Here is a 20,856-nt window from a genome sequence, read left to right as displayed (position 1 = left end):
AAGCGAGCATTTGTTACTCGTTTCGTATGTTATCAACAATGTATAAACAAGACACGGATAGAGCAACGAATCGGATACAGCACGCTGTAGCATGGTTCAACACGAGGTGGGCACATCTAGGTTCAGCAAGAGCTTATGTGCTCCATGCAGCGAGCGCATGCCCAGAAGAGATGGTTGGGCCCGCGCTCCGACACCAAAGACCTGTATATTCAAGTCAACGCGAGAAAGACCGGGTAGAGAGATGCGAAAATCAGGGCTTTGCACCCCCGCCATCTCAGGCCCCACCACGCCGACCGCGTGTCCACAATCAATCAGTATGACATTATACTATCCGTAGCACAATGCGTCGAACACATATAGACTATGCATGAGATTTATAGAGCTGTACAATCATACATATATATACTAGGTCTATTTCATGCTACCAGAGCCCCCAACGCTCGTCATCGCTGTCTTCGAATCCCTGCTCACCCGTGAGCACCCCTGGCACAGCCGTGGTGCGCCGACGCGGAACGACGTTCTGCACCCAGTCCATCGTCGTGCCAAAGGGCTGCGAGAATCGACCCCCAGACCAGCGTGATGGGGCAGCACCGAGAATGGAACGGGCATACGCTGCGGATCCCCTATCACTCGTCGCGATGTCCGGCGTGGCGGACATGGAGGAGCCTGCTCTGCTTCTAGGAGAGAGAAGAGTAGAGTGGTTTGCCACGCTCATGAACGGGGATGCTTCACCCATCCCTGGGACGTCCGTGGGCGACCCGGCGCCGAAGAGTGAGCGTGGTATCCTGGGAGCCCGCGAGTCCGGCGTCAGGCTGACATCGTCCCACCGCTCGGGTAGGCTGGCGTACGGGTTCAGCGCGGGGTATTGGTCGGGAGGGGGAGCCGAGGCAGCCGCGGCGACGCAGGCGCTCCGAGCGGCCCGTCTTGGGCCGACGGCTGCGTCGTCATCGAGTTCCAGTAGGTGTCTCGCCGGCTGGGGGCCAGGATCGAGTAGTCCGAGCGGGTAGTCCGCCAGTCCTGCGTCGAGCCTCGGGCTGGCGCCGGCGATATCATGCTGGAGGACATCATCCTGGAGGCGTGAGGCGAGCCAAGCGCCGGCGGGCGCTCGGGCGACAGGGGCAAGCTCGGGTGCAGCGACCCTGATGCTATCGTCGTAGCAGGACCCGGATGACCCAGGCCTGGATCGGAGAGGAGAGACGCCAGCGACGGAAGCACGTGCTGTGTCGGTACCGGGGAGTGTGGCGGTTCCGAGTAGCCGTCGGTCTGGCTTGCTATGTCCGGGGCGGGCGAGTCGAGCATGCAGCTGTCTTCGTCCGGCGAGTCCGCCATGCAGGTATCGCGGGCAGGGGAGGAGTTGGTCATCCAGGTGTCGCGGACGGGGGAGGAGTCGGTCATGCAGGTATCCTCGTTCGGCCAGGGGTCTGGAGCGCCATGGGGTGCTTCGTCCAGTGAAGCAGGGCCGGTTCGGCCGGCTTCATCCAGCACCCTCTGATGCGCACCGCGGCTGGCGTCCATCATGACGGTGTCCCCATGCTCGGAGGGCGAAACGGTGCGGCGCAGCGATGCGTTCGGTGTGGCGGGTGGACCACCTCGCTGCTCCACGTGGTAGTTCAGCGACACGGTCGGCTTCTGTCGGTCCAGCGAGACGGTGCAAGGCCCCAAGAAGGCCTGGAAAAAACTGCGGAACACGAGCAGGACGGAGGGCTCGCAAGCCCAGCCCGGCGGGTCGGCCAGCTGCGGCAGGAACCCGACCTGCTGGATGGCCCGCAGCGTCCGCGTGTGCGGCCGGCCCCAGCGCCGGTTCTTGGCCACCACCGAGACGCCCTCGCACGGGACATCCTCGCAGATCGGAGTCGACTCGTCCGCGAGCCGCGCCGCGCCCTCGTCGATGCGTTTGTTCCGGAACCCGAACAGCTACGCACGCTTGTACAGCAGGGAAAGACTGCCGGGTCGGATGGCGGGGACGACCTCGTCCCCGTCCACCCTCGGCGCGTCCTTCGTGCTGAGATAGGGAAACTGCCGGAGGGGCACGAGCAGCAGCGACTGGACCGCCTGGTGGAACGTGAACGGGCCCACGACCGGCTGGAACTCGCCCTCCCCGACCTCGACCACGGCGTTCTCGGGCTCGGACCAGCAGCCCCACAGCGCCTCCACGAGCGACGGCTCCGGGTCTGCCTTGGACCGCCCCGACCGGGCCCGGCCCCCGTGCCCTGCCCTGGGGTCGTCGCGCAAGAGCAGCGTTCGTATGATCTTGGCCGCGATGGAGAAGTACTTCATGTGCTCATGGAACGTCCGGAAGGAGGGGATCATGACGCTTACCTGCAGGAGGTCTCGCCTGATCGCCGAGCGCTGCTCCGGATCCGCCACCTCGCCAAAGATCTGCCCCTTGTCAAAGGCCGCCTCGGTCAAGGCGCGGTCCCGCTGGCCTCGGTAGCCAATATGTGACTGCCACTACGTACAGATCTTCCAGCAGGGGCATCAGAGACGCACCTTTATATCCAATCGCTCCAGTGTGGCAAGCAGCACGATGGCGGAATCGGGCCCCAGGAGTGAGTGGTGGATTGGTGATGTAGCAACGGTCTGTAACGCTAAATGAGGAAGGTAAGTGCTGCTTGGTTTCTGTCACAAGCGGCCTCTCGATTTTAGTCTGTGTTACAAGATAAGGAACACCCTTGCACACGGTCATTGGAGTGGACCACGGGTAAGACGGCTGACAGACACGGCTGCCTCGGGTTCATATAGTAGCATCTAGGAGCAACGGGTCTAGCTAACGAGTCAGGGCCATCCATGCCTCGCCGGTGTGAGGCACCAGTAGGCAAGAGAGCTCAAAGCATGCTGCTTACAACATCAATATCCTACGGGCCTGGCAGCACGCTTTCATGGCCTCCAAACGCCATCATGCAACAGACATGATTATTGCATACTCCGCATACGGATTGGAGACGCGCCGGGAACTGGTTGGTGACGACGTACAGAGGGATGGGCAAGGGCCACAGAGACGCACGCTCCTATCCAATCAACCTAGAATGGCAAGCAGCGAGGAGGTAGATTTTTTTGAACGTGTTCGTCGCGCCCTTCTGCTTTGTGGATTTTCTGGGGGGCGAACCCAAAACAGCGCAGAGTGATGGGGAGCGAGGGCGCCCAAAGGCACTTCTTAGAAAGGGCTGTGTGACAAGCTGTCAGCAGTGGTGTTTACCCTGAAACAGCGGCTGTGATTTCGTTCGATACGAGAGATACGAGATGTCTACAAAAGGGTCGCAATGAGCCACGAACGTTGCACGGCAGCATTCTCTCTGCGCCGCGGCAACCATGACAACCAGTTGATCCGCCCAAAGCATCCGTTGCCAACTGACCGGCCTCAAACCGCGGCGAAATGAGGCGGTTTCTCGACGGAAGGATCAAAACAGGATCGCCAGCAGAGAAAGAACCCGACACTTATGACTTGATATTCAAGCAACGGAACTTGGAGCGTAGTCTCCATCTTGTAGAAGCGAAACTCAGCGCACTGGATGCGGGACAGATCCACCAGAAAGGCGGCTGGGAGGTCCTAGACCAGTTGGTGTCCCAAATCGCGCCGAGCCGACCGTACATCGTGGATTCTCGTCCACTCATCCGTTGACGGATGAGTCAATACATGACTCAACAGTACACCTGTAGTGCAGGGGGATGCAGCCGCCTACCGAGAAACAATTCGATACCGGGCTCTCTAATGGGTAGCAACAGGCGAGGAACATGCATGGACCGATCAACTTGAACGCTCCTTCGTTATAGGAAGCTGCTATTCGTATGATTACACGCCCTGCGGGAGATATGCATGACGGGAATGCATGGGATGGATGTTGTATCCCAATCCTAAATGCCACAAATTTATTCGAGTAACGAACTCCTTGCGTCTATTCGTGTTGACTGGGTGATATATGTCAACATGACGCTGTAGTCGAGGGACTTGGACGATCTTGTGAGTAAGGCCCTCGTTCGCCGATAGGTCGCAGATAGGAGGCGGCATGTGCTGTCCAAAGGTGCATGTTTGGTTGGACCAAAGGCTTAGTAGGGTATGCGGAATCATGAGTCACTGCGCGTACCATAGTAACGTCGATGCCGAGAGACAGGGCCTAGTCTCTTGCCCACATCGCTGTGCAGAAGCTGACCAAAGCCTAATGTAACGAAGGCATATCTACCCATCCTTGGGCTTTATTTACGCACGAAACGATTGGTTAGGATGTGTTCACAACGAAAGGTTGTGCTTGCACCATTCTCATAACTCACCTCACATTGTCATCCTCCTTGTAATACTTACTCACTTCCAACGGAATCAAATCCTACCAGTTCACTCGTTCGCTCGTTAACTCGTTCAATTGTTGAGCAAGGACGGCCTGGCGCTCTTTTGATAACCCGCTGAGCTCTTCAAGCTTCTTCATCGTCTTATCCTGCTGCGCGAGACAAGGTCTCGGAAAGTGCCACGGTGTCCTGTAGCTGTTTCGTCTAGGCAGATGGCGAAGATGGTTCAGCAAGTAACTGCCAATAAAAAAGGGTTCCCTGGCAGCTACGTATTTTCAGCTCACGAGGGCATTGGAAACGCACCTTGCTATCCAGTCAATCCAGAGTGGCAAGCAGCAAAATGGTGGGCATGTTCGTACAGGTGGCTGTGACTCATCCCTAGGACTGTCCCAGACAACGAATCGGCCCAGCAGCTAGTGTGACAATTCTTGGCCACCTACGCGCGACGCTGGTCTCAGATCATGTCATTGGATGGGGCCACGATCCGCAGTGCCCGTTGAGAGTTTAGAGGCTGGTTGGGTGCGGTGACTACGCACGTCGAACCCTCTCCCGCAGGTTTCCCTATACCACTCAGCAATCACCGATGCGCAGCCAAGATACGTACCCATACTTACGTGTTCTGCCCCTTTTAGCTGCCTCTTAGTGTGTGTGGGGGCTACATCTGCCTACTTCCATAGAAACCGGGCGCAAAAATCCTAGGCTAACACATAACCAATGGTCCATCGAGTATGATCGCCGAGTATTCAGCCGTCCGTCGGTTCACAATAGTGTCTTGCGGCAACTGGCCTCTCGATTCCGGTCAGTGGTCAGCGCTTGGTGATTGGTGTACCTCGAAAAGGCTTTCCCGATGGTGAGCTGCCTACCAGCATGTCTGTCACTGCAGGATTGAGTGGCTAGACACGAGCCAGCACACAGGATGGATGGTAGCGCCGCGGCCCCAGTCTACCTCACTATGAGGATTGACCAGCCTACCGGCCAATCAGCTGGGTGTAACCAGGAGGCGGCGTATGTCAGCGAGAATCAACTACTATGGGTGAGTCACAGCCACTTGTCCGAACGTGCACACCATCTTGTTGATTGCCACATGGAGTAATTGGATATCAGGGTGCGTCTCTACTGCCCTTATTAGTCGATATGTCCGCGGTCTCTAGGGATACCTTTTATAGTGGCCTGTACAGGCTGGGCCACCCAGCAGCTCGGACAGCTGAGAAGCCAGTCATCTTTGCATCCTCACTGCTGCGGTCCCGTACCCAACAGCCATGAGCCACCGATTCGCAGGCAGCTGGTACATACACTCGAGCGTAGACACATCTGCTTTGCCTAGTAGTTGCTGGCTTAACTTCAGTTCTTTTTGATATAACCGAGCTTAGTGAAGACCGGTCTTCTTCGCCTAGTTTTTGTTGCCGTAGGTGCAGTTAGATTCGAAGTTTCCGACTCAAGTATTCGTATTCTGTCTCCAAAGACATCTAAGGCGGCTAGTGATCCAGCAGATCCAGCAGGCAATGGAGGTTATCCTTGTGAACTACAGTGCCAAGGGCCCAAGTAGACATTACTGATGAAGAGCAACCTACTGCGAACTGGGGAAAGAGTTATTACCAGAATATAGTAAGGTGTACTATGCTTAGTGAACCCTACACGTGATTATCTGGTATGCTCATCAGTTCATCACGACCGTATACCTGACCTTCCAAGATACTAAGGTTCCAAGAATCATCCTTAGGTATCTCCCCGGCTCCAGTGAATTTGAAGCCATGTCTGCAGAGTAACCCCAATAATCGAGCTATACGTAATCCTTCTCTCTGATCCGTGTCGAATCGCGATATATGGGGTTCCAAGATGTCCCAGAATAGACTGTCCAAGTCTTTCCAACAATCATAATACACCCAGCAATCGGTCTTATGGTTGAAATAGCCTAAAAGAGTCTCCAGTCCCCAGATCCCCAGTCCAAACGGAAGAACGGACCCTTCTGCCCAGTCAACAACACCAGTAAGTTTGCCACTTGTTTGGTCAACTAACAAATTAGAGTCGCAAAGATCGCCGTGAGTCAATGTCCAAGGCATTTGATCGCTGAATACATAGCCAAGGCTCTTGTTACAATCTGCAAGCAGGCCTTGGTATCTGTCCGGCAGGTGCTCCGACAGCTGCTTTAGTCTGCGCTGGTAGACAGAGCGAGTAAGGCTGATCGTAGTAGGCGGTGCCAGTTGGGGTGTACTCAAGGCTTGTACAAACATTCTAAAACCCAAGTTAGGTTTTGCCCAATAAAGCGGTGAAATTTGTACATGACTTACTCCGCAAGTCCCTTGACCGTGTTCCTTTGTTTGGCGATGAGCGCAGGACTGAGTTGCTGCAGCGAAACTGCCGAATATGTTTCCCCTGAGAGCTTATCTAGCTGATACGTGATGGTGTTGGATCCGGCTACCAGCTCGCCATGGTCAATAGTTTGGGGAACAAGTTTACCATGAATCTCTTTAGCGAGTAGGGCTACATCAAGGGGCAGGGCTGAAATCGCAGCCCGGAACTGGATCACGTATTCGGCGCTGATAAGGGTGTAGCTAAAGGCGCCTTGTGTCGTTGACGGTGCTATCTTCGAGCCGGCGAGGCGCTCAGCAACAGAATCGCAAGTTGCTTGTGGTGCTGCGCAGTGCTTCTGGAAGAAGGTGCGAATGCGCTCCTCGGCAGTGTGTCTGATCAGAGACATCACTTCATATCGCTTATCTGCTGTAGTGCCTAAAGAGAATGTTGTAAAGGAGAGAAAGCAGGCAACATCGTGCCACGCCCTACTACTTTTAGGCTTAGACTCGCTAGCTCGCCCCGCTCTTTTTATTATGCAAAGGTGGGGCATGGCACGTGTAGTACTACTGGTTATGGCTGTGCTGCTACTCAATTTAAAGCCAATCTTCTCGATAGTTTCGCAAGTAAATCAATTTGTTCATTTGTCCATCCACTACTCTCTGAATTTTGCAATCACATCATCCTTGCGTTACGATGTCATCTCCTATTCCACCAGATATGTCGTACCTTGATCTGTCGCCCGAACAGGCTTTGGCCCAGGTTAACGCCATTTCCTCTACTAAGTTTGACAAATTGGTGGTCGGAGCCGCTATACTCAGGGACGGATCTGAGATACTACTCCTCAGGCGCCGATCTGACGAGAAGAACTACCCTAATGTGTACGAAATACCAGGCGGCAAAGTGGAAAGTAGCGACCTTACGATTTGGAGCACCATTGCTAGGGAGGTCTCTGAAGAATCGAGTCTCAAGGTCTCCGATGTCGTGAGGCCTCTCTCGATGATTACCTATACCACTGAGTCGAAAAGTGGGAGTCGTCGCGTTATTCAATTCAGCTACGTCGTCAAAGTCCAGGATACCGAGTTCCAGGTGAACCCTGCAGAGCATTCTATGGGCGTTTGGGCAGACAAAACCATGTTATCTGAACTGGAGATCACAACTGATATGAAGATACTTGTATTGGAGGCGTTGGAAGCGTTGGTTTGAGAGAAAACATGGTGTCTTGGAGATGGAAACCATCTATTTGTCATGAGGAAGGATGGTGAGGGGAGCGAGCTGTTACCAAATGTTGGTGGGGTCCCGGCAAACGTCATAGTCACATCCGCATTTAATCAGTCAATCAATCAATCGATCAATAGTTACTCAAAAGAAAGAACCGCAGGCAACTAAAATAACCACTAGAAGAACCCCCAGTCCACTAAAAGAGATACCCCAGACTGCTATATAAAAAAAAGACCCCACACCACTAAAAAGATCACCAAGGCACTTAACCAAAGCAGAGCACACGCAGAGTCAGAGTCAACATCCTGACATTCTTCCCCTCTGCCGCAACGCCATACAACGATGCCACCTTCCAGAGAATAGCTGCATAGGAGTCGATGGTTTTCTGATCGCTTGAATACGCATGAACTGGAACCTTGATGATTTCGGAAAACATGGCCTCTGCTTCTGGAAAAGATTGTTTAGTATTTACAGGAAAGAACATGTCCTTCGCATAGACTGCGGGTAGAACCAGCCCCGGATTTGTGAACAGAGGTTCATCGTGTAACAAGCACGTTGATTTTGGAATGTCAACATCGGTCATCCCATGGTCTTTGAGTGATGTAACAAACATCTCTCTTGTCAGACCCTTAGGAGCCGATTCTGGTTTGAACCGGAACCACAAGACGTACCAGGCCGGTCGGACCTCCGGAGACATGATCAGTGGCAATCGCGGTCCTTCCAGGTACGGCACCGTGCGAATAGCCTCAAGTAGCCGATTGGCATGGTCGTTCTTTACTGCATGAAAGCCTTCGAGTTTTCGTAGTTGGTTCAGCGCGATGGCGATGGCTAGAGGATGCGCCCGGTTTTTGAGACCGACTCCTGTCAACGCAAACGGCCTGAGGTTGTGGTGCTCGGGAATCTCGTTAAAACAGCGTTTGTTATAATGTCCCCAAAGCAGCTGCCGAGCATGGAAGCCTTGGTGCTTAGTGACCATCACACCACCCTCTCCCCCGGAGATGATTTTCTGCCCCTGGAGGGACCATACCGCGCCATCACCAAAAGTCCCGACCGGTTGACCTGTTACCGTGGCGCCATGTGCGTGCGAGCAATCTTCCAGAAGCAGAATATGGGGATAATCCTTCAAAACTTTCTGCAGCTCAGACATGTCGCAAGGAATACCCCACATATGCGTGATCATGACAGCTTTCGTCGATGGTGTAATTGCCTTTTTTAGAGCAGATGCGTCCATCGTTCCAAGAGCTGTCACGTCGACAAAGATAGGGTGAATGCCAAAATGCATCGCAGGTGAACAGGTCGCATGGAAGGTATATACTGGAAATATGATCTGGGACTTCGTCAGTGTGGATGGATAAGGGGGACTTTCGTGCTTGCCTACCTCATCACCTGGCCTGAAGTCACAAGCGAAGTACAGGGAACTAAGCGCATTGGAGCCTGAGTTGTGCACAGCAGCATACCAATCAGGTCTGCCCAGCATCTGGCGGAACTCAGTTTCGAACTCCCAGAACACTCCGTCATTGCCATATATCGATATGGTCTTGTAGAGCTGCTGAACAACTTCGTCCTCGACATCACGGGTGATAACAGGCCACTCGAAATGATAACGAGATAACCTCGGTGCAGAAGCTCTATTGCTGCTACCTGGAGTGTTCTTGGGAATTGCTTGTTGGGGGCTTCCGTAAATTTTCTCGATGAGGCTGGCTACAGCAAAGTCCTGCTGGCGGTAGAGATCATAGTTCGGGGTCGCCTGAAACTGTCTGATCTCATCCAAATACTGCTGAAACATCCTCTTCACAGATCCTGTTGTTGAGCAGACCTGGCTGAATATTTTGGAGCCGGAATTGTAGTAAAGCTGTAGGGAAACATTCTCTCCTTCCGCGTGCAGGATCCCATCACTTCCGGTGATTGTGATTTTGTCAATTTTCTTCAAGCCAACTCTGGACATCTTAAGATGGCAAGGAATGGTTGTTGAATCAGTGGACTGCATATCCAAAGAAATGAAGGCGGTGTCTTCCACATCATATATCTGATGATCTCTTGTGCTGATCAGACTGGACTGGGTGACCTTTGGCTCGGTCTCGTTGCTTGATGTTGTGAACAAGTTGATGACTGTATCAAGAAGATGCCAGCCAAGATCAGAGAGTACTCCGCCGCCGGATAGGGATCTTTTTGCTCTCCAGCCAGATCCAAGGTCTGAATCATGAAGCTCCCGGATCCCTTCGACGAATACAATCTTCCCTAAGAAAGGCATCCATTCCTTGATTTGATCCATGCGTTTGCTGTAGCGTCCCTGGCACGCTGTGACCAGCCGAACCCCGTGAAGATCTGCAAGACGATGAAGCGAGCTCAGTTCTCTCACAGATAATGCGGCAGGCTTTTCTTTCAAGACGTGGATGCCAGCTGCTAGTAGGTGAGCAACGATGTTTTGATGTTCGAAGTGCGGCACGGCAACGTAGGCACATTGAACCCTATTGCCTAGCTTGTCACTCCAGTTTGTGACTTCTTCCACAGATGCAACGCAATCCACACTGGAATACGCCAACTCAAACTGCCCTCGGGCCTGTTCGTCATTGTCGCAACAGATTGAAAGTGTGAACAGATCGGAGAGACTGGTAATCGCGGGCAATGCGTGCTTCATAGCTCGCCTTCCCAACCCAACGACGGCAATGGTATAGGGAATCGGGGCCATCCCTTGGGGACGGATCTCCTTCGTTTTACTGTATCCAAGTATGTATTGGGAATTGGTATGTAGAACGTAGGTCTGACAAGATTTCTCAGGAACGTTATACACGTAATGATGAACTAGGCTCGCTTGACACCAGGTTGGCCTATCCAAACATAACCAAGAAAACGACGACGAGAAGGAATATTGTAATATTATTATACCTTGTGGATGGAATACAAGACTGAATCACCAGTATCTCTCCCATCCTTGCCCATCTGCACCCACTGACTTCACTCCATGTCAGATTCTCCGGCGCATATACATGCTATGCATCCGATCATAACTATAGTGGATGGTAAGCAGACAAGTAAATACCTGCGTGCAGTACACACTTGCGGGAAACGATCAACAAACCTTTTGGCTCCTTGGGATTGATTGGGCCATAGATGCGTATCACACTGGGATGCGTACATGATGACTGTTACGGCAAATAGGACTGACTGACCGGTGTGTAACCCAGCCTGGGTGGCCCAGCACGTGACTGTGACTTATCCATAGGGCTATCCCAGAGGACCATCGGTGAGATATTGATATAGAAACGATCTGCAACTGGTGTGTGCTAAATGCGGAAGGTGACTGCTGGTTGTTTTCTACCGACATACGCCGCCTCCTGATTGCGCCCTAGACAGTTGGGTGGCACACGCTTGTTTCATGGCTTCCCCTGAAAAATAAGAACCGATAACGCATGAGCATGAGTCATGAACAGCATCATGACACGTTTGGTCTGGAGCCGCCGCTGTCACTGTCGAAGTGGCGATTGGCCGTCCTGCACCGCTCCAAGGTGCAATACAAGAGAAGGCAGGCCGCTAGTATTGACCGGTGTGGGCCGTCGTGCGTGGTTCATGTAACGTTCAGCTTACACACCTCACCCTCGCCCGATCGTGGGATGCATATGCATATAAGCATGACTGGCTGGCTGCAATGTCTTAGGCTTTTTGTACCATTGATGTCATGTGCGATTTTGTTGGATACGAAAGCGTCGATAGAAGGGCCCGAATCACGGTAATGAGTCACGGCAAGCAGCTACTTGGACCAACAGCGAAAAGCCAGCGCAGGAGCATTTACCCAATCTTGCATAGCAGCATCCTTTCTACACCGCAGCAACCACTACAACCAGTCATTTCACCTAAAGCATATGCCAAAGACCGCCAGCCGCCAGAATCATGTACAAAATTATGCCTAGCGCGTCGTCGTCCTGTGGAAGCTGGAGGGGCGCGAGCAGGAGAGTTGGGTCAAGGACGCGCTCGCGAGCCTCCTCTAGCTCGACCCGGACAGGGTATGGCCCAGCCCCCTTGCCCGTGCGTTGCTAACGACCGCAGTCGCTCGTCCAGTTGCGCTTCTATTACCCGAACACAGGCGCGACCGAGCGGTGCCAGGAAGCCCTGGAGTTCCCCGAGCATTTCTCGAAGCATTGGAAGCGGCACGCACACCCGGACGAGCTGCACGACCAGATGTCTTTCAAGAAGATGAGGGAGTTTGTGCAGACGGCGTCCCGGCGCGAGGGCCGAAGCCTTCTTCTTGGGAAGTACTCCCCAACCGATCCCCCGCGCCCAAGACTAACCCGTCGTTAGCGTGTGGAGAGGACAGCTTTGTTCGGCCCCTCCGACACCTCGTGTCCCAGCTCGACACTTCGATGGAATTCGCCACGGCGGACTTCCGTCCCCCGTCCCGGCGGGAGGTACCTCCCCAGGATCCTCGAGACGGCGCAAAAGGCAAGGGGCGAATCAACCGCGGCGATATACGTCACATAACAGGAAACAGAGATGCGGCCTGGATGGTGTAGCATATAGTTTACAGAATGCAGAACGCGAGATACGGATGCGGGCATCCCGTTTACTGTCTTCTTCCACAGCCGACGGAACACGAGGCCTTCATTTACCGCTTCTCCTGAAGTAGCAAGAAAAGAGCGCGAGAACCCTCCTCAGCTGACCATTTGCCAGGCCTTTCGGCTGGCGATTCTGATGCCTGTGGCTCCATAATGCGTCCTGTAGGGATCAATGGTTGAGCTGTAGCCAACTTCCAATTGTGCTACGGTTAACAGTGTCAGCCAATCTAAGCTTCTGTCTGGAAGAAGGTAGGCGAGTCGTACATGCCAGCTTGAGACATCATCTGGTTGGATGCGAAGCGTCGAAGGGTAAGGCCCCCTTCCGCCATACAGCTGTGGCCTCGCTGACCGAGGGAACCACTACCGATAGAACTAACATATCCGTCTCGAGCTATTGTTTGACAACAAACGAGTCCTTGCCGGGCAGGCAATACGAAACCAACATTTCCGGGTTGTGTGGTCCGTGCAGCTGCAGCCTGGCGACTGAGCAGGCGAATGACTGCCCCAACAGGCCTGAAAAACTCCAGAAACCCAAGAGAGACCGTTATCCCAGTGCGTAGCACAGGTACGTCGTTGCAACGCTCTGGCCCATGCAGGTGCCCTCTAGGCATCAGTGAGCAGAAGGCTTGGCCACCGAAGTTGTCGGGGCCAACCATTGACCAGCCTCTCGATTTCCAAACATCGGATCGACCAACGTTGCACTCATGAATACGTGGTAAGGGTCGTAGCAGCGGCTTTTTTATGTTTTTGGAGGTGTACGGAAGCGAGGGATGCAGCCATGATGGTGCAGGCTGGCTTGGATTCTACACAATCGCATGCCGCCAACTGCGCTACTTTATTGGCGGAGATTTCCAGAGGCCCGGACAATGGAGATGAGAACGAAGGCTCTATTACTTGCCCCTAGTTGCCTAACAATCCCACCTCCTTGTCACAGCTCCGGTTTCCTAGAAACGATCGGGTATGAAGCTCTTGCAAGGAATTTCGACAAGGAGCCGCCGTTACAGCCATTACATCACTGGTTCTGTTCACGCCCATGCCGCCCTCCATTTAGAAAGACGGCCATGTCTTCGAGTCCAAATGCTCAAAAGCAGGATACCAGAGAGTAGCTACTTGCGAGAAACGGCCATAGAAACGTTGTGCTAGCTCTTCGTTATTTACGCAGTCCGTGTCTGGCTCCAAGGCTCCCGCCACGAGCAGAAGATAGGATGGTTAGCTTAACAGCTGGGTGGATTATTATAGTAGAAGTCGGTGGCAGGCGTGTCCAGCCGCCCGGTCGTTGTGCTAGATGTGGAAGGTGGGCCTTGGTTGGTCCCCCTGAAGAGCATATACGCTATCGGCTCCTGCTCTGCATGGCTCAGCCTATCGTGGTCTTTTCGACAACTCCATGATCCAGCAGGCAGCCTTCGCACAGCTCCTGCTGTCCACCATCCCGCTCCATGGACAAGATCAATATAATGTCTCCCCTGCGCCCCTTTCCGTGCATCCGTTTACCCCCTTTACATTCTACCCCACCCAGTCTATCTTTCTTCGGCAGGATGGAAAACCTTCCTATCAATATCGCCTTCGAGATCGCTGAGTATCTGCCCTGCGAGAGCGTACTTAGCTTTTGCTGTGCCTTAAAGACAAGGGAAAACACACAGTTCTTCCGGAAATCTCTGTTCCGTCCCGGCGACGTCTCCTGCGCCGGAATCGCAACCTGCAATATTCATGGCTCTTTAGAGAAGGGAATGACCTACGACCAGGTTCCCCAGCATCATTCCACCACTCTCGAACGGGCAGCCAGGCACTCTAGGCCAGAAGATGGAGTCCTATCTACCCTCCTTGAGGATACGGACGTGCATCATGATAAAGTTTGGTCAATTTTGATTACCTCGATAACAGTCGGGCACCAGGACACGACGTTGCAGCTACTAAACAGCGGCGTGCGACTCAAGTCTCTTTACGAAGCGCCCAATGCCCTGCACATGGCCACAGAATTTAACAAGCACAAGGTCATTACGTGGCTAGTGGAACACGGCATGGATATCGACGAAGGCAACGAGTAAGCCCTGTGCAGGTCAGGCGAGTAGCCTTGACGTCCCGCACCGGGAGGTGGGCAAGGACAGCCCCGAGGAGCTCGGTCGGTAGGCGCTCCATGGAACCAGAGAAATGCACGGCTCAACGTGAGCACACCTGGAGAGCTGAGAGGGTGGTTTACCCCAAGCGGCTAGATATATGTGTAGATATGCTTCTTGTTTCAGCCGCTTCGGTGACATCCAAATTTAGACCGTACGCGCGCGCGTTGGGCTACGGCAGGGGTAGCACGATTCTGTAATTCGAAAACGCCGAACTGTATGGACGCCGAGGACCGCTATAAGAGTAGGGAACAGAGACCAGGAAAGGGAAGACGCAATCGCGAAACCCTCTTGCCCACCGCCGTCTCCTCGCCTCACACCACCCTTCAACATGTCTTCACCCCGCGCCGTCAAGACCCGCAGCATGGGCCTCATGAAGAAGTGCCACGACCTGAACAAGCTGTCGTCGGCCCGCTGCGCGCTGTTCATCGAGAAGGACGGCGTCCTGTCCCGGTTCGTGACCGATGGCGAGTTCCTGGCCCGCGTCCAGACCGCCACCGTGTACGCACACAACTCGTTCGGCCCCGATCATTTCGACACGGTCGCGGCCCGCGCCAACTATGGCGCTTCTGGCGCGTGCAGCCCCGGCAGCTCGGCCAGCTCGACGGCAAGCGGGTCTTTTACCTCCGGCCCCAGCTCCGAGGGAAACTCGCCGAGCCTCATACCAAGCCCGCGGCCAGCCCTGGCGCCTTCCCACCCCGGTATCAGGAAGCGGGCCAAAGGGCCTGTTCTTCGCACCCCGCGCTCCCGAAAGCCCGTGACGAGGTCCCAGGGAGGCTGGTTTTAGTTTATTGGCATCGCAAGCACAATCAAGGCTCACGGGTGGAGTTAACAGCCATGTATTTCTAGATTCCATCAGGTAGCTGGCTATTTTTCAACATGTCTTTCGTCTCTTCCAATACCCCCTGTATGGTGTCGTGTAGGAAATCGATCTCCTGACTCTATGCGTGTATTCCACCATGGATGGACAGTGGGAATGCGACATGCGATTTGAGGAGCATCGGCTGGGTGTCAGCAAGGATGGCACCAGTCCTCGATTAGGGACCGGCGTACTCAGCGGTTTTCGGCGGTCAAGAGTATGCCTCTGTGATCGGTGAAGTTGCTGAAAACAACATTGTCCAAGGTGCATTTCAAGTAAGCCCCGATTAGCGGTAAGTTATACAGCTAGCTGCTGGCGCCGAGACGATTGTGTGTCCATGGTAGTGTCCATCACGATGGTTGTACCCTGGGCAGTTTTCTGGTCCAGAATGATGCCTCTCCGGTACTGGCAAACTCGTGTAGCTTTTCAATAAGGGCATTCCTATTATCTTCTCTACATTCGTCGGGGCGTCAAAGACGCAAATGATCTCTTCGGCGTCCAATGTGCTGGCACTTTCTAGTAGGGTGTTCTAGAGCTCGGTAAATACTATGCACAGCTCAGGGCCATGATTTTTATGTCGGCTAAGAGCGTGGCCCGTGAACTTCCCGGTCAGATATCGGATAAAAAGCTGATGGAGAATGACCGAGAGGGCATTGTAGCTGTGCTGGTGCCTCTCGTCACCGTCCTTGAAGAAGTAGCAGACAACAGAAGTTGCGCGCTTGTTGAGACCTGCCACTCGTCGATCAGAGAGCGCGAGATCACGAGCTTTCCGCAACCAGGATCGGCGGAGACCCAAAGGAGGCTCGATTCTACACTATCGCGTCATGGTCGAAAGCTCGCACCCTCTAAGAACCAGGCACACGTGCCTTCGACTTTAGGAAGGTTGAAGTTCTCGTATGCTTCGTGGTCCAATGCGAGGTCGGCCAAGAAAGCGCGCTCCCGCTGCCCATCGCGTTCGCTCCGCCCCTGCTTCCTCTCGTGCTCCAGCATCTCGTAGATCTGCTGGAGTGATGCTCGTGACTCGTATGTCTGCTGTAGCTGCTGGTCTCAAGCCCGTTGGGCCTATTCTGCTTGCGTGATATCTGTGCGCTTCTTGCAGTCCTCGCCCAGGCCGGCGATATGCGATGCCTTCGTCTCCCAGTCATTCCAGCTGGCGACATTCTGCCACGCCCGAGTGAGCTGGGCACTGGATAGAAGGCAGATGGCGTGAGCTTGGTACTCGAAGACGTGGGACCACCCCATACTGTGCGAATACCGCTCGTGCCGACGTCGTTGGGGAAAGCAGCATGATAGGCTCCCCGGTAGACCACGCCATTGCCCCAAACGAAGACTTTGGCCAGCTTCTCGGCTTACGCGCGGGATTTGATGTCTTTGCCGTGGAAAATGACGCGCCACTGTTTCTCTTCTCGCTTCTCTTGTAGTTGCTTTACCATGGACTTGACCCAGTCAGGGCTCAGGCGACCGATCGGAGGAACCGCATTGGCAGGCGGTTGTCAAGTACGTCTGGTAGTCAGTGCCGTTCTCGATTGACGAACTTCTCGTATGCTTCAGCCCAGATGCCGGGGGTTTGCGGTGAGATTTGTCGATGGAGCGTAGTTCGGGGCGGATATCGGCGATGAGCCCTTATTCGTACCGGTCGGCGTAGTCTCGACTGCGTCCGGACGGGAGGCTGTAGGGACGGTTGGCGCGGTGTCGGTACATGGAGATCTTGCGGAAGCTAACGTTGGTGGGCGCCTACTGTCAAGCGCTACCGGTGGGGTCACCGCATCTTGTCTTCGACGGTTGTACAACGATTCTGTGGTAATATACCCCAATAAACATGCTTTCAGCATAGCCTTTCTTGTGTTCTTGTTTGTTACCATAGCAGTTTGAATTATCCAGGGAAGAATGACCTAGATTCTCCTCCGTACAAGAGTAGGCACAGTGTAGGGATCCAGCAGACCGTAGGTTCCTCTGCGGACAGATTCGTGCAGGACAGGAGTCGGGCAGGTTGTTTTACTTCTACAGGCAACATTACTGTCGTCCTAGGAGAGGAGGCAATCGAATGCCTTGCCGAAGACAGTATCCGGCCACTCCTTGGTGACCTTGTCCGTGGCCTCAGCAACGCCATCCTCTTGGAGATAATCGTCATCCAAACCCTCTCTCGGTTTAGGAGACTTGATGTACTTGGTTTGATAGAAGTGCTACACATCGTTTTCGAGGATATTCCAGAGCATGCGGAGGAGCATGCGGAGGAGCATCCGGATAAAGTTGATATCAATGTGGAAAAGGGGTGGAGATCGCGGCGATGTACTGACGGCGCCTCGATCTCGCTCGTGGATTGTAGTTGCGGTAGTTGGGTCTTACGGACAAAGCAGGTGGTCTTCTCATAGCCTGACAACACCAAAAGTGATTGTCATGCTTCTTCTTGTTGAATACCTCTTCGTGGTGGACTCAGTAGACGCGGGAGATCTCGCCCTCGCATTCGAAGACGGCGCCAATCAGGAAGAACGGGGAGTTGCAGCAGAGGTATAGTAGACTGCATGTGTGTCGATTCTGCTTGGGGCTGCCAGGTTGGCTCAGACTGGCTCGCGCCAAAAATCAATTGTTGGTCTAAAGAAGTTAAATGCCCCAAACCCCTTAGTCCCACCTCCGATGACGGGCATCTCGATCAATTGTCGATGTACTGCACTAACAACTGATGATCCATTGTAAATGACACACCCTTCAACTTTATACGGAAGTCTTTGCCTACCACCCTAGCTCGCTCGTACCATGATTCGGCGTTTGCAATTTTTATAATCGCGAGGGCTTCGATTAAGGTCGGTACATTCAAAGGTTCAGAGAATATGTAATTCAGCTGTTCGTAAGTGATAGCGAAGAGATTTTCTTGGGTAAATACGATCTGACGGATAAGACAGCTGCTCGTGAGAATGAGCTGCACGCCGCAGAGAGATATATAGTAACTTGTCGCACAGGAAGGCTGCTGTATATCGGACTCTATTGGCCATGGCATCGCTCTGTCTTAGGTAGAAGCAGAGTTAGCCGACTGGCATTGCTGAGCACGATCTACATGGCGATGCGTTACCCCCTCTTACAGATTCAATTCTCTATGACTGCCTCCACAGTTAGGCAGCCGTCTTTTATGACTTCTAACCCACTTGTGAAGACCAAACATTGCGATGCGCCTTTTACAGCGATAGTCCGATGGAAGCTACTGCCTAGACAGGGGTTGGTCCATGGCATGCCACTGTACGCGATTCTGTCGTATGCATGGGGTCCCGACGACCAAGAGGTTACGTTCCAGGATGTGAAAGGAGTCACAGGACGGCGCAAAGCCGGCTATCGGAAGATTGGACTATATAGTGCACAGGCTGCGTTCGACGTCCTCGATTTCTTTCTGTACCAATATATGGTGTATTGATAAGCCCAGTAGTTCTCCATTACATGTTCTGCTAGTACCAACAAGCTAATAAGTGCTGCGTCTATCTGTCTGACGTGTCAAGTAACGGCGACATACCTGTTCACAGGTATGTGCTGTTGGGCCGGCAGATGCCTGCAGCGCTACCACATTTGGCCCCTGCCGTAGGGCTTGGGCGATTCCTCGAGATCAGGGTACACGCACGCAGTGCTCCCACTGTCGCCGTGGATAGGCGATGGCATGTGCGAGTACATGTGCGAGGACGAGGCCCAACCGACACTGTCCATATGCGGAGTGCCGCCAGCACTACCGGGTCCCGGCTGATGCGGCTCAATACTGGGTTCCAGTGTAGGTGGGGGAGGGTAACTTGTGGTGTACGACGATGGTCGCAACGCCATGCCAAACATAGCAAGAGCTAACGGAGGGCTCTGCAAGTACATGTCTGTTCCGCCGTTGTTGTTCATGTACGAGTACTCATTTCGACGTATGGCATCCGCTGACGCAAGTTCGTCATTGGGCGAGATAGACATGTTGCGGCAAGCGGGAGAATGCAAGTTAGGAGATGCGTGGTTTGATCCCGGATTGCCTTTGTTAGCCTGCTGCGCCAGGACAGCTGCCATTACTGCGGCTGCTTCTTCCTTCTGATGGCGATCGCGGGTCTGTCGGTGCTTATAAGTCTTTTGGCAATCACAGGTTCTGGTTAGTTTCAAGGAGCTGACTGCCATATCTTCGTATTAATGGCAAAACTTACCTTTCCGCATCGCTCGCATCCGTATGGCTTCACTTTAGTGTGCACTCTCTGGTGTACAGTCAGGTTACAGCGCACAGTAAATCATTTACCGCAGCCGGGATGATCGCAACCGTAGGGTCGATCGCCGGTATGGATACGTTCTAAATTAGCCAAGTCAGCACATTGCACAATGAAAGATTACAATTTTAGTACGCACCGTGTATTGCCAGTTTAGAGGGAGTAGTGAAGTTCTTGCTACATGTACTGCATGGAAGCCCCTTCACAGGAGGCTGGGTCTCCTGTTGATCCTGGACAAATTCCATCTTGGCAGGGCATCCTACGGCCATGCCGCCGCGGTCCATCGTGGCGTGGTGGCTCGTCAGGTGAGGTTGGTGAGAGCTGATTTCTGACAAACTGTCCAAGATTCCGGCCCGCTGGTTCTGTCCCGCCGAGTCCTCGTTCAATTCGTGACGAGCCTGCTCGCTGGCGGTCGATTGTTGCGCGGATTTGCTGGACGGAGCGTGATCGTGTCTCTTTTGCGAGGCGGACGCCACTTCCTTGCGATTCCCTTGACATGATACTCGCAAGTCTGTATCGGACACTTCTCAGGGCGCGGTGACACCTGGTGAGGATAGGCGAAATGGGGAGCTTCCATGTGGAATAATGTAAAGTGTCTAGGGCTTCAGATTTCTATTGTTATCTATTAAGTGAAAACGTGGACAAGCTAATAGACTTGCCGTTTTCGTGCTACTCCCTCGTTTACGTTCAACGCCATTGTCCACTCATCCGTTGCAACTCGGCAAGGCGCATACTTGATTGGTGCAGAATGCTGGACAAAAAGGGCTGACGGATGAGTCACTGCTGACTCAACGGTACACCTGTAGTGCAGGGGGCTGCAGACGCCCACCGAGAAGCAATTCGATACAGGGCTCTCTAATGGGTAGCAGCAGGCGAGGAAGATGCATGGACCGACCAACTTGACCGCTCCTTCGTTAAAGGAAGCTGCTATTATACGGTTCTGTGACATGTAATGGAGGGCTTCGGTCGATGCACCCTCATAATGATCCCCGACGCTCTTGTGTCAAGGAGGCAGCCACGGCAAGAACTTTCGACCTATGTACAAAGGATCGGCTGGGGAATGCTGTCCTGGACTGCCGTCTTGCCGCGTGATCGCCTCCTGGAGACCTGCAAGTCAGCACCGAGTTCTGAGTAGGCTCAACGGCTCGGCCGAGCCATATGAGAGTGGGGCCAGTGGTGCTGGTGATGCAGCTCGTTATCCACGAAAGCGACCCTATACGATTGGACGACTTGGGAGGACACGGATCACATAAACCCGAAATATAGACATGCGATGAAGGCGCAACTACCAACCAACCAATACAGCCCCCATTTGCCATGTCATGCCATACCATAAC

The 20,856-nt window shown here is 53.6% G+C and overlaps 10 protein-coding genes across 10 annotated transcripts; 2 read left to right on the top strand and 8 right to left on the bottom strand.

Annotated features, from left to right (window-relative positions):
- Positions 1-852: 852 nt before the first annotated feature.
- Positions 853-2,310, bottom strand: PG985_004908 (uncharacterized protein; the record flags this gene model as incomplete). The annotated part of the gene is made up of 2 exons (XM_066824677.1): positions 853-1,914; positions 1,966-2,310. The coding sequence occupies 2 exons, from the start codon at positions 2,308-2,310 to the stop codon at positions 853-855; spliced, it is 1,407 nt and encodes a 468-aa protein (XP_066687837.1).
- Positions 2,311-6,562: 4,252 nt separating this feature from the next.
- On the bottom strand, positions 6,563-6,976 carry PG985_004907 (uncharacterized protein; the record flags this gene model as incomplete). Its single annotated transcript, XM_066824676.1, has 1 exon — positions 6,563-6,976. One exon carries the CDS (start codon positions 6,974-6,976, stop codon positions 6,563-6,565), a length of 414 nt encoding a protein of 137 aa, XP_066687836.1.
- Positions 6,977-7,263: 287 nt separating this feature from the next.
- PG985_004906 (uncharacterized protein) lies at positions 7,264-7,773 on the top strand (the record flags this gene model as incomplete). The annotated part of the gene is made up of 1 exon (XM_066824675.1): positions 7,264-7,773. One exon carries the CDS (start codon positions 7,264-7,266, stop codon positions 7,771-7,773), a length of 510 nt encoding a protein of 169 aa, XP_066687835.1.
- A 280-nt stretch (positions 7,774-8,053) lies between these two features.
- Positions 8,054-10,426, bottom strand: PG985_004905 (oxidoreductase; the record flags this gene model as incomplete). Its single annotated transcript, XM_066824674.1, has 1 exon — positions 8,054-10,426. One exon carries the CDS (start codon positions 10,424-10,426, stop codon positions 8,054-8,056), a length of 2,373 nt encoding a protein of 790 aa, XP_066687834.1.
- Positions 10,427-11,639: 1,213 nt separating this feature from the next.
- Positions 11,640-12,490, bottom strand: PG985_004904 (uncharacterized protein; the record flags this gene model as incomplete). Its single annotated transcript, XM_066824673.1, has 4 exons — positions 11,640-11,819; positions 11,860-12,069; positions 12,256-12,283; positions 12,393-12,490. 4 exons carry the CDS (start codon positions 12,488-12,490, stop codon positions 11,640-11,642), a joined length of 516 nt encoding a protein of 171 aa, XP_066687833.1.
- A 1,383-nt stretch (positions 12,491-13,873) lies between these two features.
- PG985_004903 (uncharacterized protein) lies at positions 13,874-14,383 on the top strand (the record flags this gene model as incomplete). The annotated part of the gene is made up of 1 exon (XM_066824672.1): positions 13,874-14,383. One exon carries the CDS (start codon positions 13,874-13,876, stop codon positions 14,381-14,383), a length of 510 nt encoding a protein of 169 aa, XP_066687832.1.
- Positions 14,384-14,789: 406 nt separating this feature from the next.
- On the bottom strand, positions 14,790-15,291 carry PG985_004902 (uncharacterized protein; the record flags this gene model as incomplete). The annotated part of the gene is made up of 2 exons (XM_066824671.1): positions 14,790-15,229; positions 15,273-15,291. 2 exons carry the CDS (start codon positions 15,289-15,291, stop codon positions 14,790-14,792), a joined length of 459 nt encoding a protein of 152 aa, XP_066687831.1.
- Positions 15,292-15,840: 549 nt separating this feature from the next.
- On the bottom strand, positions 15,841-16,301 carry PG985_004901 (uncharacterized protein; the record flags this gene model as incomplete). The annotated part of the gene is made up of 2 exons (XM_066824670.1): positions 15,841-16,120; positions 16,174-16,301. The coding sequence occupies 2 exons, from the start codon at positions 16,299-16,301 to the stop codon at positions 15,841-15,843; spliced, it is 408 nt and encodes a 135-aa protein (XP_066687830.1).
- Positions 16,302-16,373: 72 nt separating this feature from the next.
- Positions 16,374-16,553, bottom strand: PG985_004900 (uncharacterized protein; the record flags this gene model as incomplete). The annotated part of the gene is made up of 1 exon (XM_066824669.1): positions 16,374-16,553. The coding sequence occupies one exon, from the start codon at positions 16,551-16,553 to the stop codon at positions 16,374-16,376; it is 180 nt and encodes a 59-aa protein (XP_066687829.1).
- Positions 16,554-18,854: 2,301 nt separating this feature from the next.
- PG985_004899 (Zinc finger- C2H2-type/integrase- DNA-binding protein) lies at positions 18,855-19,803 on the bottom strand (the record flags this gene model as incomplete). The annotated part of the gene is made up of 4 exons (XM_066824668.1): positions 18,855-19,370; positions 19,463-19,494; positions 19,552-19,602; positions 19,659-19,803. 4 exons carry the CDS (start codon positions 19,801-19,803, stop codon positions 18,855-18,857), a joined length of 744 nt encoding a protein of 247 aa, XP_066687828.1.
- Between the last annotated feature and the right edge of the window lie 1,053 nt (positions 19,804-20,856).

Source organism: Apiospora marii (genome assembly GCF_038362585.1).
Source record: "Apiospora marii strain CBS 49790 chromosome Unknown utg000003l_segment0_segment0, whole genome shotgun sequence".
Taxonomy (NCBI): Eukaryota; Fungi; Ascomycota; class Sordariomycetes; order Amphisphaeriales; family Apiosporaceae; genus Apiospora; species Apiospora marii.
This window is presented reverse-complemented; position numbering and strand designations above follow the sequence as displayed.